Source organism: Rhinatrema bivittatum, chromosome 3 (genome assembly GCF_901001135.1).
Source record: "Rhinatrema bivittatum chromosome 3, aRhiBiv1.1, whole genome shotgun sequence".
In the NCBI taxonomy this organism is placed as follows: domain Eukaryota; kingdom Metazoa; phylum Chordata; class Amphibia; order Gymnophiona; family Rhinatrematidae; genus Rhinatrema; species Rhinatrema bivittatum.
Window position 1 is genome coordinate 570,431,878 of NC_042617.1, and position 15,670 is coordinate 570,447,547.

A 15,670-nucleotide genomic window follows, 5' to 3' on the forward strand; every position below is an offset into this window, starting at 1 on the left:
CTACACCTTTTTCATTTGCGTTAAGCCATGCGATATGGCTTTATCGCATTTTGCAATGTTTTCAGTATTTTAAGGGGAGAGAAAGAGAGAGCCTAGCTATAAGGTCCTCATTAGTGTAGGGGTGAGGGGTCACTTTGACATTCAGAGTGAGACGTACGAACAGAACAGTGCACTCTTGTGAAGATTTGATGACCTTTGGAGTGAGGAAACTCACTCAAAGATGAGATTTGTGCAGTGTTCTCTCAACCTAGCTTGATGTTACCCAGGTAGAGAGTCCATCAAGTTAGGTTGAGAGAACATTGCACAAATCTCATTGTTGTGTGAGTTTCCTCACTCCGAAGGTCATCAAATCTTCACAAGAGTGCACTGTTCTGTTCGTACGTCGCACTCTGAATGTGAAGATGGCCCCTAACCCCTACACTAATAACTAAACCTCACCTCAAGTAGTTAGGTGGGCCTCTTATAGAGATATAAATACCTACCTAGTATGAGGGCCTTATAGTTAGGCTTTCTCTCTCTCCTCCCCCCACCCCAGTGGTTGTAGGTAGGAAATGCAACAATTCTGGCACTTATCTCAAAGTGTGAAAAAGTTATCACAGTTTGCACTAATAGCTATACGAAGCGCTAAGATAGTGCACTTTGCGACACACCCCTTTTCCTATCGCATGTGATATTTAGTGCATTTTCATAAATCCAGGCCAAAGTTTGTTAATTCCTACTTTTTTCATTTCTTTTTTTTCTAACTGTGTTGGATTTTTCATTCTGATTACTTTTCTGAACACATGATTTTGTAAAATTCATAAACAGAAATAAAAAATATGTATTGGGGCTTAAAATGATTCTTTGCAGACATTGCCTTTCTTTGCTGATGTCAGCTTCTGAGAGAAGCGTTCTGACTTTTGCATTCTGTTTCAATAACTTTTCTTCCTGGAGAGACATGTCAGCTGATATGCCTCATAGTAACAGGCACTGCCATTAGAGAATTTCCTGCAGCTGTAAGCAGATGTCCTGAGCCAAAGATGGATGCATATAAAGAATGCTAAAAGCAATCACGGCAGTAGAGTCCTCTGGCAAGGAGACTTGCTTTTAGAAAAATGTGATTTAATCCAAATAATTAAAAAAAAACTTTAAAAACCTCATAATTTAAATGACTTTTAATTTTTTTTTAAAGGGCAATTTTCAAACTGCCAGCATGGGTGCAAAGTCTGCGGGTACATTTTATCTGTGGGTTTTGCACCAGTTTTCAAAGGAAAAATATGCATATACTTGCACTTTGAAAATTACCATGGGGACAAAGCCTCTGCAGACATCTGCAGCACTTTGCTTTTTCTGCAGATGCTTTTTGCAAGGAAGGTAAAGCACGTAAGTTTACAAATGCAAGCTATTTTTCCTCCCCTGACCCCAACCCATCCCTAGGAGAGTCGCCTCCCTCTGCGGCTAATCGTGTGCTTTTGATAGTTGTGCTTCTCCCTGATTCCATAAAATAACTTCAGTTGAATGCACTGATTTCTCTGCTTTTATTTTGTAGCTCCTTGACCTTCGGACTCGGCTGAACGCCAAAGAAGTTTCCCTCCACGAGCTGAAGAGTGAAGTAGAAAGCTATAAAGAGAACAATGCAAGGCAGTCCTCTCTGATCAGCTCTTTACGAGGCAGGGTGCAAGAGATGGATGAAGAATCAGGCCTGCTTGCTACTTCCAAGACTCGGGCAGAGATGGCAGTGCAGGCTGTGCTCCAAGAAAATCAGGAGATGAAGGAGAAGATCCAGGAAGAAGAGGCCAGGGTGAAGTAAGGGGCTGTATTAATCCCTTATAGTCTTTGACTTCAATACATGAGATGTCAGGGTGGTATTTTTGTCTATTTAGAGTCATAAGCACAGGTTATTCTTCTGTGTGTGAGCGGTTTGAGCAGAGAGGTACCCGCATGGGACCTTTAAATATTTACAGCCAAAAGCTACGTGTTACCTTGGGCACATTCATTCATATGCTACATTTTAGAAAGTCTGCAGAGAGGCCCTGCGCATCTCAGAAAAGCTGAATAACCCTTCTTTTCAGGGTTTTAGGCCAGTTCCCACTCTGCAGTACATAAAGCTTTATGAGCTTCACTGCAATATGCATGAGTCTCTTTTCCCTTTTCAGACAGCAAAGTTGCTTTGCTGACATCACAAAGATTAGTAATACAGTGGAAGAAGAGCATGAAATGGCTTGAAGCCTGTGTTAAGTAAGGGCAAGAAACTAAAAATGCTTGTCTACTTGTCAGCTGGCCTCATCTGAATGCAAACACTTACATGCCCCATCTCCAGAGGAAGCAATGGGTAAAAAGGCACATGGAAATACACATAGAAAATACTTGTTGGTGATCAAAAATAGTTCTGTGACTTAGAAAGGTAAAATGCATGATGAACCTCGGTCATGGAAGGCTAACATGTCAAAATGGAAAATAAATTTCCGATGTCAGCATTCTACTTTAACAGTTCTGTCCATAAACGTGTAATACTGGCTACTCATATGGCAAAAGACATCTTTCTCTTGATAAGAAGATTCAGCAGTCCAAACCATCTACAAGTTACAGCTGCATGTGACATAGCAACCCACACATCAACCCATCACAGAAAGTGTAGGGGCAGGGGGGAATAGAGCCTCCTCTGTAGCACATTAGGTTTCCATTCCTGCCACACCTATCCAGGCGGACTCCATCTATGGTATCTCCTCCTTACTTCTATACCTTCGTGCATATCACCCTGGCCATCACATCCAGCATCCCATATTATCTGATAGAAACCCCTTCTCACTCCTCTGCTGCTTCCGCTCTGTAGAGGAAACGGCATGTAGTAAGGCATGTAGACAACCATTGCATACATAAAAGATACCTAGAGCCAGATCAGTGACTGCTGCCAGTTACTGGCCCCTTTAAATTGGTTTGTGGTGCTGCCTTTGTGGATGCTTTATACCCTTGAAAGAAGGAGTTGCTGCTCATTATTTGAATGAACAGAAGACTCCCATCCCATGGACTAGCAAGGTCCTTTTTCCTGCAGTTTGTCATCCCTGTTACCTACTGATGTCTTGGAGGCATATAATGAAATCTCCTTCTCCCCATCCCAGTAAGAATAATTGATTTTATGGTCATAGTCTGTCAGTGAAGTTCGGGCTGCTCACACATTGTTGAGCATTATTTGCTTGTGGTTTTCTTTTTCCTTTTCTGCCATAAAAATGACGCACAATTAAGCTCCGGAATTTGTTAGTGCAGTTAGTGTAGCTGGGTTCAAAAAAGGTTTGGATAAGTTCTTGGAGGAGAATCGATTAACTGCTATTAATCAAGTTTACTTAGGAATAGCCACTGCTATTAATTGCATCAGTAGCATGGGATCTTCTTGGTGTTTGGGTAATTGCCAGGTTCTTGTGGCCTGGTTTGGCCTTTGTTGGAAACAGGATGCTGGGCTTGATGGATCCTTGGTCTGACCCAGCATGGCAATTTCTTATGTTCTTATGCCAGTTTGTAGTGTTATCTGGCTAACTCAGGACTTGATTTACTGAAGCTTTTCTCCCATTCTGTGTATGGGAAAAATGCTTAGTAAATGAAGCCCTTAGCTAGAAAACTTGATAACTGCCAGAGAGCAGTCCTAAGGTTAGCCAGATAAACCTATCTGACTAACTTTGCCGGCTGCCCAGCTGTTGAAAATGGACTCCTATGTGTATATTGTTAGTGAATTTATGGGAAAAAGAGGATGAGGTAAGATATAAAGGAGAGGCTTATGTGGTAAGTGACGAAGTTTACGGTTGTGTAGGATGTAGTTGTTGCCAGAAGCTTTTAAATGGTGAGTCCCACAGTCTGCTGTGCAGAATATTTATTGTACTTTCTCTTTGAAAACAGTTTTTGCTATAAGAGTGCAGCCAGAGTTTTTTGTTTTTTTTTTTACAAAGAAGTTTGTCACATTTCACTTTCATGGCACATGATAGATTAAAATGACATGAGCTGTTTAAGCGAAGGAAAAGTGTCAAAATTATTCCCAGGTCAAAACAGCCGGGAGGGCGTACACGTATGCATGGATGCCGGCTCCGCTCGTGCGAATGGACGTGGCCATTTTAAAACATATGTACGTATATGTGCGCATGGTATAAAATCAGCTGTATGCATGTACATGTGCATAATTTTATATGGATGCGCGCATGTGCACACAAATGTCGCCTCTACCACATAATGGGGAGGGATTTTAAAAGCAACATGCACCGAAGTAGCCCTTTTTTCCAGTTTGCCCAGTTAGTGGATCAGACTTCCTAATCCCCCTGTTATGTAGCTTCCCTTTTACCCTTTTACCCCTGACCCCTATGCCCCGCTGACTCTCCTAGTTTTTTTTAATACTTGCATGCGGCAGAGGTAAAGTTACGCTGTAGGGGACCCCGGCACAGGCTTGTGAGCGTAAAAAAGGATTGGATAAGTTCTTGGAGGAGAAGTCCATTAACGGCTATTAATCAATTTTACTTAGGGAATAGCCACTGCTATTAATTGCATCAGTAGCATGGGATCTTCTTGGTGTTTGGGTAATTGCCAGGTTCTTGTGGCCTGGTTTGGCCTCTGTTGGAAACAGGATGCTGGGCTTGATGGACCCTTGGTCTGACCCAGCATGGCAATTTCTTATGTTCTTATGTTCTTAATGCGCGCACATTTCAAAGTAACTTCCTGGCATGCCCATGTCCTGCCCGTGCTCCACCCAGCCCATGTTTATGGCCTGCCCCCTTTTTAAAACTTTCTTTATTGTGAGTGTGCCAGGAGATACGCGCATATGCATCAGCCTTTTAAAATCTGCACAGTGCCCGTCGGCCTGCCTTCTGCACGTATCTCCCGGCCTTGGCGCGAGTAGGACTTTTAAAATTCACCTGATATTCTATAATAGAAGCTATATGGCTGTGACAAGGGACCAGTTGGAAATATTCCTCGCCCCGAGTGCTCCTGGTGGTGAATATTAGCCACCTAAATGGTGAATAAACCATGAGCAGAGCAATGAGCATTAACGGGGTGTCTGCAGTACTTCTGCCTCCTGTGCACCCCAAATGCCTTTTTTTTGAGTTGAGCAAACATCACTTTTATTTCCGGAATATCCGTTTATGAAAATTCGCGTTTGACAAAGCTTGAATAATTTGAGTTGTTTGCTCTTCAGAGCCCCAAAACCCAGGAGGGAAATGGGAACCTTTTGCGCAGAGGGGAGTAGTTGTCACCCTTAAAATGCTTCCATCCCATTCTCTTCTGGGAGAGTGGCAGCTCGACTTGCAGTTGCTAATCTTGGCATTCCACTTCTGTCTTCCTCAATTAATGGGGCATTTCACCGTGGCAGTCTCTTGAGCCTGGCCAAGCTGAAATGTTCCCTGAGATTCCACCACGCTCAACTTAAGAAAGAGCTTTAAAATTTAAAAGTTGTTTTTATTGTGAGAAGCATTGGGGAAGGAATAGTTCTTGTTTTGGCGTGCACCAAGCCCAAGATCATGCGAAAAACGACTTTTAATTAAGAGTTGTTGTCTCCATTTGTGATTGCATAGCACTGTTTAGCACTATAGAATCTCAGGGACCATTTGACATTTTTTATTTTTGGATCAGGAAAGTTGAATTGCCTTTGTACAGGGTGATTTTCACACATAGGGCTCAAGCAAGTGCAGAATTTTAGCTGGATTGAGGGGGAGGCGTTCCCGGTGGCGTGTTTTGGGTGAGATTGGAAAATAACACAGGTAGATTGTACTTTCATATCTACAAGTATTTTCCATTAACATTTTACCCATAGAAACAGTAGGAGCTAAAATCTGGGAGTCCTTTGAGCCTGTGGCAGTTTTGAAAGAGAAAGAACACATAACACTTTCCCTTTGAACATTAGGTACATGGTCTGTGAGTACAAAATACCTATGGACTTTGCACCTAGGCAGACAGTTTGAAAACTGTCCCCTTTAAACATTGCTTTCCAACGTGCTCCTCTAGTTGGAAAAAATTCAGTCTACACTGTTATAAAACATTGAATAGCAAGGAAATGCTATGCTGCTGATGAGACCAGAATGCTATATGAATAGAATAGTAGTAAAAAAATATTTCTTTACAAATACTGTCCCCTGTTGGTATGAATGAGTTCTCTATTTTCCCATAGTCCCCTATCTTATCTTTTTTCCCCCAATCCACACATTGACTGTGGTGGTTTGCCATGTTTTATCATAGCTAAGAATCATAGCTAAGAATATGGTTCTCAAACAGCCATGGCAATCTAAGGTAGTATGCAGAACATATTTAGAATAACGGAAACATATCTCATGCTAAAAGCAAATGCTGAGCAAGTTCCTGGAACACAACATTCACCTGATACACTGCTGCAAAGATACTGGTTTATTAAGGCATCCCCAGGAGTCATCTATATGTCTGCTTTGTTGAGGTGTTCTTATGTTATAATAACTGGAATCTCTTGGTCAGTGTTTGACCAACATGGGAAACATTAGGAGGATGAAGCTGAAAGCTGTAACTCCTCCCTTTCAAGATCATATTAGTAGTTGCTGTGGAGCATAAAATTTCTATTTTAAACATTCCATTTCGAAATACATTTTAAAATAAAAAGGCTGATAGTCAAAGGCTTTGTCCGAGTAACTTTAAACTTTATCCAGACAAAAGCCAAGATTTGAAACGTCCTCTCTGCTGATGACTACATTTTTTCTGTCTAAGGGGAGTCATGTGATGCGGTGACCATGGGTAGACATGCACTAGAGCAACTCTGGGTGCCACCCCTAACTTTTTGGAATTCCTGCACAATTTACACTCTAACTCACTTCCCACCAACTGGGCACAGCACAGAATGTATGGACAAATTTATGGTGCCACAACTGCAGACTACGATGACTTAAGTAAACTAAAAGAGAAAGACAAATCAAGCCATCCAATGAGAAAATGACTGATGTAAACGACGATTCAGGCCGAGAACCACCAGATGCATTAATTACAGAGTTAACTTCCTTACAGGCCAATTCAGTAAAAACGCGGGAGAGCGGACGAACGCCCTCTCCCGGCGCACGCACCGGCCACTCGCCGGTGTGCGCGATACAGTATGCAAATGAGGTGGTGCGGTAGAAACAGGCATCCATAGCGCCTCCTTTTAGCCCGGAGCAGTGGCTGTCAGCGGGTTTGACAGCCGACGCTCAATTTTGCCGGTGTCGGTTCTCGAGCCCGCTGACAGCCATGGGCTCGGAAACCGGACGCTGGCAAAATTGAGTGTCCAGTTTTGACCCGACAGCTGCCGGCCAACTTCAAAATTTTTTTTTCTTTTTTTTAAACTTTTTTTACTCTTCAGGACCTCTGACTTAATATCGCCATGATATTAAGTCAGAGGGTGCACAGAAAAGCAGTTTTTACTGCTTTTCTGTGCACTTTCCTGGTGCTGGAAGAAATTAGCGCCGACCTTTGGGTAGCCGTTAATTTTTGAAAGTAAAATGTGCGGCTTGGCTGCACATTTTACTTTCTGTATCGCGGGGAATACCTAATAGGGCCATCAACATGCATTTGCCCCTTACTGAATAAGGGGTAAAGGAAAACGCGTGTCCAAAAGCATGTTAACAGTGCACTCCGTCAGAGCGCACTGTACTGTATTGGCCTGTTAGTGATTATGGGCCTGGATAGTCACCTTGAAAAAAAAATCAATGAAAATATCACAGAGATAAAACTCTCTGTACAAGAAATAGGCAAAAGAGTGAATGAAGCAGAAAGAAGAATATCAACATTGGAAGACAGTAATAGTGAGATGGCTGGCAACTATGAGAGGCCCGTAAGATACAGGCCGCACAAGCAGATGAGAACTGTTTCATCAGATTAATTTGGAATTTGGGCTTGTCTGAAAACATTCATGAAACTGACCTAGTTTCGGTATTGGAAGCATGGTTGCCACAAGCAGTCAGTGCGGTGGATTTGTCGGGCAAGGTGGTAATAGTGCGTGCACACCGCATAGGAGCTAAAATGGCAACACAGTCAAAGCCAAGAGTGGTAATAGCCTACTTTCCTAATTTTTTGCAAGCATATCGGAAGTGCAAGGAAATCACATACCAAGATTCTAAAGTGCTGTTGTTCCAAGATTTTTCACCTGTAGTTGTGAGTCGCTGCAAAGAGTTTTCCCCAATATGCTCTGAATTGATGTGCAAGAATATCTGCTTCAGTCTTCAATACCCACCTTGACTATGAGTGTGGCAGACCTCAGAATTTGGTGACCCCAGCAGATGCAGCTACCATTTTTGACCACCCTGCGCGATTCGGTCTTCAACAATGGGTGAACCTGTGTGTTCGGTAGGGGCAGAGAGCAGGTTTGCTGAGCAATTGTAGTGTTTAATCTATGTATTCATTGTGCGATAATACCTTTTCCCAGTAATGCACAGCTAAAGCAGGCACAAAGCACAGAAAAAAGGTGCGTTTATTTCTGGCATTAAAACCTGTGTTGCTGTGCATTACTCTATCACATTCCATGTTAGGAGCTGGTCATTACCATTAACTCTGCCCAAACTCCTTCCATCTGCATAGCAAAAGTGACATTTGTATACTAGTGCGCGTTGCGCTATTTAACACGCATGTTAAGGAGTTATCGTGTGTGTTAGGGCGTTAACGCTAGCGTTAATGCGAAATGATAAATGACCGTATTAGCCTACTATGACTTATCTAGCCAAGTAACAAGGGATATTCAACGGCATGGTTATGCCACTGAATAACTGCTGTCAAGGCACTACTTAGCCAGATAAGTTAAATCTGACTAAATTAGATCAGCTCTATGGCTAGACTAACTTATCCAATTAACTTAACCAGATAAGAATGAATATCGCTACTTATTTGGTTAAGTTAACCAGATATGTAGTGTCTCCCAGATCTGCCCACTGCCTGCCCACAAATTGGCCAGCTAAAAGATAGCCAGATAAGTGACTTTTCCGGCTATCCAACACAAAACATATTTTCAGTATTGGGCCCTCAGCGCTTATGTTGTATGAATGGAATCCCAGCTGCTACATTTTGGCTTCATCTAATAATGATGGCACTGTGTAATGGATGTCTCGTCATGTATCTGTGCTCTTTGGAATACTTTTACCTGAGCTTTTTTGATCCATATGATGTTGTAATTAGGGAGGTGGGATATGATTGCTGAATGGGGAGAAAATAAGAGAAAAATGTATTCTTGTATTGTCAGTTTACATTGATGTTACAGAGCAGCAATAAAAACAGTTAAAAAAAAATAAATTTCCGACTAGTTTATTACCCACACAAAATTTAGCCAGAGTAAAAAGAGATGATGATGGAGGCATTCATTAAATCTTAGATACTGAGCGCTGATATTCAGTACTGCCTAGGTCAGTGATGGCTAACCTATGACACGCGTGTCAGAGGTGTCACGCCGAGACGTGTTTGCTGACACGCGCAGCATTTCATGGACTATCGGGATTTTTTTTTTTCCTGCTGTGCCGATCCTTTATTTTTTTTTTTTTTAGCGGCTGCGCCGACCCTTTAAAATTAGTTTAGTATCTCTCCCCCCCCCCCCCCCATGCCCCCGGGTGCAGAGAGGCTCATGCGGCGCAACGACAGGCAGATAGGGATCGCATTTAAACGCGCTGATGCCCCTCCTCCTTCCTGCCTGTGCGGCCCGGAAGTAAACGTTGCCGGAGCCGCGTGGGCAGGAAGGAGAGAAGCATCAGCGCGTGCAGAAGAGGAGCAGCACTTGAGCTTACAGGCCGCCGCGAATCCCACCCAAGTCGCAGCGGCCTGAGAAGAGGAAGAAGCCCGGTAGCAGGGCCGCTGCAGAGCCCATCCTGCGGCGACCCGCGACGAGGCGGCCCAGAGGTGAGAGAGGCTGAGGGTCTGTAGAGGGGTGTGTGTGTGTGTGCGCGTGTATGAGACGAGTTGAGAGATTGTGTTTGAGAGTGAATGTTTGCAGAGACAGCATGAGACAGCATGTGCTTGAGCAAGACAGCATGTGGGAGTGAGAGAGAGCCTGGGTGTGTGAAAGTCAGACAGCATGTGCCAGTGAGAGACTGTGTGTGTGTGTGTGTGTGTGTGTGTGTGTGTGAGAGAGAGAGAGAGAAAATGCATGTGAGAATGAGAACCTGACTGTGTGTTTGAGGGAAGAAGATGGAGAGAAAAGAACAGAAAAAAACAATATAAAAGGAATTGGCAAAAAAAAAAAAAGAAAGGGAAGGTGGAAAAAATAAGAAAGGGAAGGTGGAAAAAAAAAGCCTGTGACCAATCAATTAGAAAACTAAGATCAGACAGCAAAGGTTAAAAAAAATATATTATTTTTAGTGATTGGCACATGTAATCTTTGGGAATGTGCAAGAATAGTAACATCCCCAATAGTCATGTGGCAGCAGTGACAGTGGCAGCAGAGGAATGAGAGAGGTTCCGAGGTTGCTGGCAAAAGAGAGGGGGGTCTGCCTTTAGTGTGTGAATGGGACTCTGCCTGGGGGTGTATGTGTGTGTGAATGCATAGGTGCCTGCCTGGGGGTCTGTGTGTGTGAGAATGAATTGGTGCCTGCCTGAAGGATGGAGTGGGAGTGGTGTGAAAATGAATGGGAGCCTGTCTGGGTGTGTGTGTTTGTGTGTATGTGAGGGAGCCAGTGAGTGTGAGAGCATGAGTGTGTATGAGAAAATCCAGGGGAGTAAGAGTTTGTGTGGGAGGGGGGGGTGGGGGGTGGAGGGGGAGAGAGTGTTTTAATTGAAGATTTAGCTGACGAAATTCAGCAACAAAAAAGTCACTAAGCAGGCAAGGTAAAGAATTATTTGTTTTTGCTTTATTAATAAATACAGTACATATATTAAAATTATAACTTGTTATTAATTAGAGCTACAAATATCACAATTATGGATTTTTCTAGAAGTGACACACCACCCGAGTTATGCTCTGTTTTTTTTGAATTTTGACACACTGAGCTCAAAAGGTTGGCCATCACTGGCCTAGGTAAAGATATCTGGGTAAGTCTGATCAGAAAAATAGCTGTCCTGAAATTATCTGACTAACTTTCATCGTGTATATTCAGAACAACACTTATTTGGCTAAGTTCTGCTCTAATGTTTGAGTAATTTTCTCACTCACCAGCCACATGTTAGGCTGCCCTATACATATAAAATGATTAGGGCAACCTAACATGCCAACAAGGGACTGGTGTTTATCGACTTTAGTGAGCCCTACCTAATCTATTAATGCTTGCTACTTTAACCAGTCATGGCTTGCCTGCTTCTCTTTCGAAAAGAGGGCCCTTTGTGTTCTTGGGGTAGTTTTGCTAACGCATGTGATTTTCTTAATTAGGAAATATATAACTGAATGGGAAGCGAGCAAGAGCCAAGCATCCAGGCATAGCAGAAACTATGGTGAATTTGTAGCACAGCTTGCCGGCTGCATGGAGATGGACATCAGAAGCAGAGAGGAGCCACAGGACACGCTCATTTCAAAGGTATTAGGATATATATATTGGGGATGAGCATTCGATTTAAATTGATAGCACATCCGAACCGAAAATGGTCTTGCACAAAAATACCTGGAAACTTTCAGGTATATTCACTTTGCTTAGAATAAATGGCCCATCCTGGACCCCATGACCCCCTTGCTGCTGATTCCTGGGGCCTCCCCAGGCTCCTCCAATCCCCCTCCCAGACGTGAGAAACCAGCGGGTTCCAGGCCTCCCGGGCTGAGCTAAACCCAGCCAGGGCCTCTGTGGGCCCTTCTGAACCTACCCTCCCACCTCCTTGAAAAATTAGTTGGAGTCAGACTTCAGTGGCGCCCAATTAACGCCTTCGTACATTGTAATAATGTTGGCTGCCTGTTAGATTGATGCCAGAGCAGCTTCATTTTGGCACCGGCCTCAGGGGCTGCCAGTGCCATTTTTAAATGGATTGTGGCAGGGCAGAAGCAAGTGGGCATCGCTCTTTCCTCTTTCTTTTTCCAGGACCCTCCCGAAAGGGATAAATGGGGGATAGGGATGGCCCCCAACCCTGGAAAACTTTTCAGGGCAGGTGGGAGAAAGGGGGTCAGAAGGGCCGAAGGAGGCCCTGGCTGGGCTTAGCTCAGCCCAGCTGGTTTCTTGGGGGCTGGGAGAGAAATTGGAGGGGGACCGGGGTGGGTCCTGGCTAGGCCTGGCTCAGCCCAGACTGCTAGGCCTGGGCCCCCACATTTCCTGGGAGGTGTGTGTGTGTGTGGGGGGGGGGAGGGTGGATATGGGAGGGTCCTAGAAAGGCGCTGTTTCCGTTTCTGTTTCTGTTTCCGTTTTTGTTTCGAAAATGATTATTTCGGTTTGGATCTTTTGCCAAATGAACTGAAAAAGAAAGAAAATACCCCTGAAATGAAGACATGAACTAACAACACAATTTGTTTTGGCCTGCACATCCTTAATATCGATGCACCACTTCCCTGAGAAACTTGTTCAAGGACTTAAGTACCCTTAGGGGGGAATTATTAAAGGCACTTCCATGGAGAAAATGGTGCTTTACCAGCGGCAATTGCCTGATATAAAACTGCTCTCCCAGTATGTGGGCAAACCTGCGCACGTTTCCTCTTTGCACTGAGAGGAGGCATTCCAGGGGCTGGGTTGGGGAGGGGGTCGGCATTTGCGTTCCAGCTGTTAGATTTTCAGAAAGTTTTCTGAAAATTTTCTGCGCACTTAATACCATGTATAGTTGTGTTGGTAATTTTCAATGTGAATTTATCTGCATTGATTCGCTTTGAATATTGGTATAACTTATGCATGTATTTGCCATCTCATTTATGCGAGTTGTTACAAAATTGTTCCCATAGTTAAATAGATTTTCCTAATATATCATCAAAATCTCTACTGTTACAGTTTTAGCCTGTGACCTCTTATGGATATTTGTGTGTGTGTGTGTGTATTACTGTATGTGTGTGTGTGGTGTGTGTGTGTGTGTGTGTGGTATGTATACAAATCAACAAAGAAGGAACAACTAATGTGTTGCGCTTGGAGTGGACCCTTGGCCTAGTGCAGGATTGGTACGGCCCTCTGGTCAGACCCAGAGAGTGCCTGCCACCAGGAGGAGGAGCACAGGAGGAGACAGAGGCTATAGTTGGAACTTCGCCAATAGCAACCCGGGGTTCCCTCAGGTTGAGCCCTTGGTTACCCGGGCCGCCTGGTCTTAGGTGGGCCTCGGAGGGTCTCCGAGAGATGAAGTTCAGGGGTGTGCCCACCACGAACAAGGGTGCGCGGTCGATGTTCAGGTTAGGAAGTTCAGGAGCCAGAGTAGGCCAGAACAGTGTCTATGAATGAAGGGCGAGGACCAAGGCCAGAGTCAAGGATAGCATGGTTAGCCAAAGCAGGGGTCAATACCAGTGGTCAATCCGAGGATGTTATGTCAGGCAAAGGTCAGGTTCCAGGTGGCGGTCAGACGTGGTCTGTGATCAGGCAGAGATCGGTTCCAGGCAGCGTGCAGATGTGGTCAGTGGACAGGCAGAGGTCAGTTCCAGCCAGCAGCGTGCAGACGTAGTCAAGGAAACAGGCAAAGGTCAAATCCAGGCGGCGATCAAACGTAGTCAAAGTAACAGGCAGAGGTCAATACTGAGAAGACAGTCCGAATGGTACTACCTGGGTAGACGTAGGAAGAGGAGGACTCTGGAACAGGAGGTCGCTGGAACAGAAGACTGAAACAGAAGGATGCAGGAACAGGAGACTGGAACAGGACGCAAGCGCGCACCTAGGGAGGACGCCGAGCCCAGCCGTGAGGCCTGGTCTGGAGTGGGAGCACAGGAGACGCCACGAGCTGGAAGCGGCTGTGGAGGGGATGTGCCCGGAGCTGGTAGAAGGCATAGCGAGGTGAGCAAGCCCGGCCGCGGAGCATACGTGGCCGGGAAGCGCAACATAATGTGTTTTAGCAAATTACTATAATTATTAGAAAAATTACTCAGAATTTATTTAACTTGCAAAATTTTTTTTTATTATACAGAAATAATTTTTATTAAATAAAGTTAAGTATTTGGAAAAAAGATATACAATGTCACTAATATATTAAATCACAGACTAGAATTTTAAAACAAAAAAAAGTCTTTTTGACAGTTCAGTGATCCAATAGTCCAATGTAAAACTAGAACTATCAGCAAATCTTATTGTCAACGTAACAACACTTCTATAGATTTGCTCAACTGCGAGGCACAGCTCTTCCTGAACAATGATTATTGAAACCTCTTGAATGCCCTGAAGGCTGAAATTTTAGCCATCTCCACTCAACACTAATAATAATTTTTGTAGTAATGTATAGTAATTTGCTAAATATGCTAGTTGTGAGTGTTCATTCTTTGTTGATATGAATATATTTTTTCTGGACATTTATTGGATACTATTATTACTGCCTGATTTGTTTTATATATATATATATTTCATACATATACATATATCAGTTATAATGCCACCGATGACCATTAGCCTACTTTGATATGTGTTGACATGCTGACTGAAGTTATACAGTAAATGCATTGTAACTATAATCTGCGCATAGGTTACCAAACAGGCTTTTTCTCACCAGATGGGTGTGCTTGAGCCACTCTTCTCCTCTGCTGTGCTTTGCGCTTCTAGGACCCTCGTTTTCAAATTCCAAGCCGCTGGACATCAGTGCTGGGTGTCATATTAAGCAGTGAAACCTGCATGAGCCCAGCCGTGTGGTTCCAAATGTCCTGCGTGCGTCCCAAACAGGTTCCCGCTGATCTCTTATGAATCTCCGGTATAGCAAACACCCCTTGGATTCCAGTGTCGTCTGCTGTGCACTGGGTCTGATCTGTTTTCTAAGCTACGAAAGGGTTAAGCACAGCCGCTTTGTTTCTTTCTGTTTTATTTTCTAATGCAAAATTAGCATTTAGTTTATTTAAAAAAAAATAAAAAATAAATAAAATCCCTAAACAAGGTTCTGCAAAATTTGTGAAGAGTGGCTCATGCTAATCAGCCAAGTATTCTTCTTTATTAAGGTGAGGCGATAACATCTCCGTGACACAGCATTAGTTCCAATAGACTGTAGTTAAATGATTATTCTCTCGTTGCGGCATATAAATAGTAAAGTTGCTTTTTCTTTGTTCAGGTCAGTGAGCTGCGTGAAGAAAATGCAGTAATGAAAGGCAGGATCGTCAGTCTTGAAGAGACCATAAATGTCCATGAGATGGAGGCAAAAGCTAGCAGAGAGACCATTATGAGGCTGGTGTCTGAGGTCAACCGAGAGCAGAAAACTGGCAACATACGCTGAAGAAATGGAAACCCTTCGCAAGGTATATTGCTTTTCATGAGTGTGGGCGTGTAGAACAAACGTACGTGTGATTGTGCTTCTTCTGCGTGTCACAAAATTGCAGATTGAGTGACTGACACTCATTTTGCAGTACTTGGTAAAGGCGTATCATTGCTTTATCTGCATAATATACTGTTTACTTACTGTGTTAACTACTGTTTACTCCGTTACTATATAATGGGGCTGACTCACTAAGGTCTCTTAATACTGTGGGCGTTCCAGATTTCAGTCTTATCACTAAAGATTTAATTCAGGTGAAATCAGGCATGTGCAAATATTCAAATAAGATGATCATGAAATTTATAGAGCTATTATCACTTTGTTCACTAACCCCCTGCTAAGTTTACCTACAGTACCTGAATGTAATCCACTTTGAAGTGCTGAAAAAAAGTGCAAAAAGCGGAATATAAATCTATTTATTTAT

General features: G+C 43.5%; 1 protein-coding gene across 1 annotated transcript in view; it reads left to right on the forward strand.

Annotated features, from left to right (window-relative positions):
- Positions 1-15,207, forward strand: part of LOC115088658 (coiled-coil domain-containing protein 170-like) — a 37,014-nt gene extending 21,807 nt beyond the window's left edge. Inside the window, exons 4-6 of the mRNA XM_029596917.1 lie at positions 1,529-1,785; positions 11,285-11,429; positions 15,046-15,207. Coding sequence (XP_029452777.1) covers positions 1,529-1,785; positions 11,285-11,429; positions 15,046-15,207 — 564 coding nt within the window. The remainder of the gene's footprint in view (positions 1-1,528; positions 1,786-11,284; positions 11,430-15,045) is intronic.
- Positions 15,208-15,670: the final 463 nt, after the last annotated feature.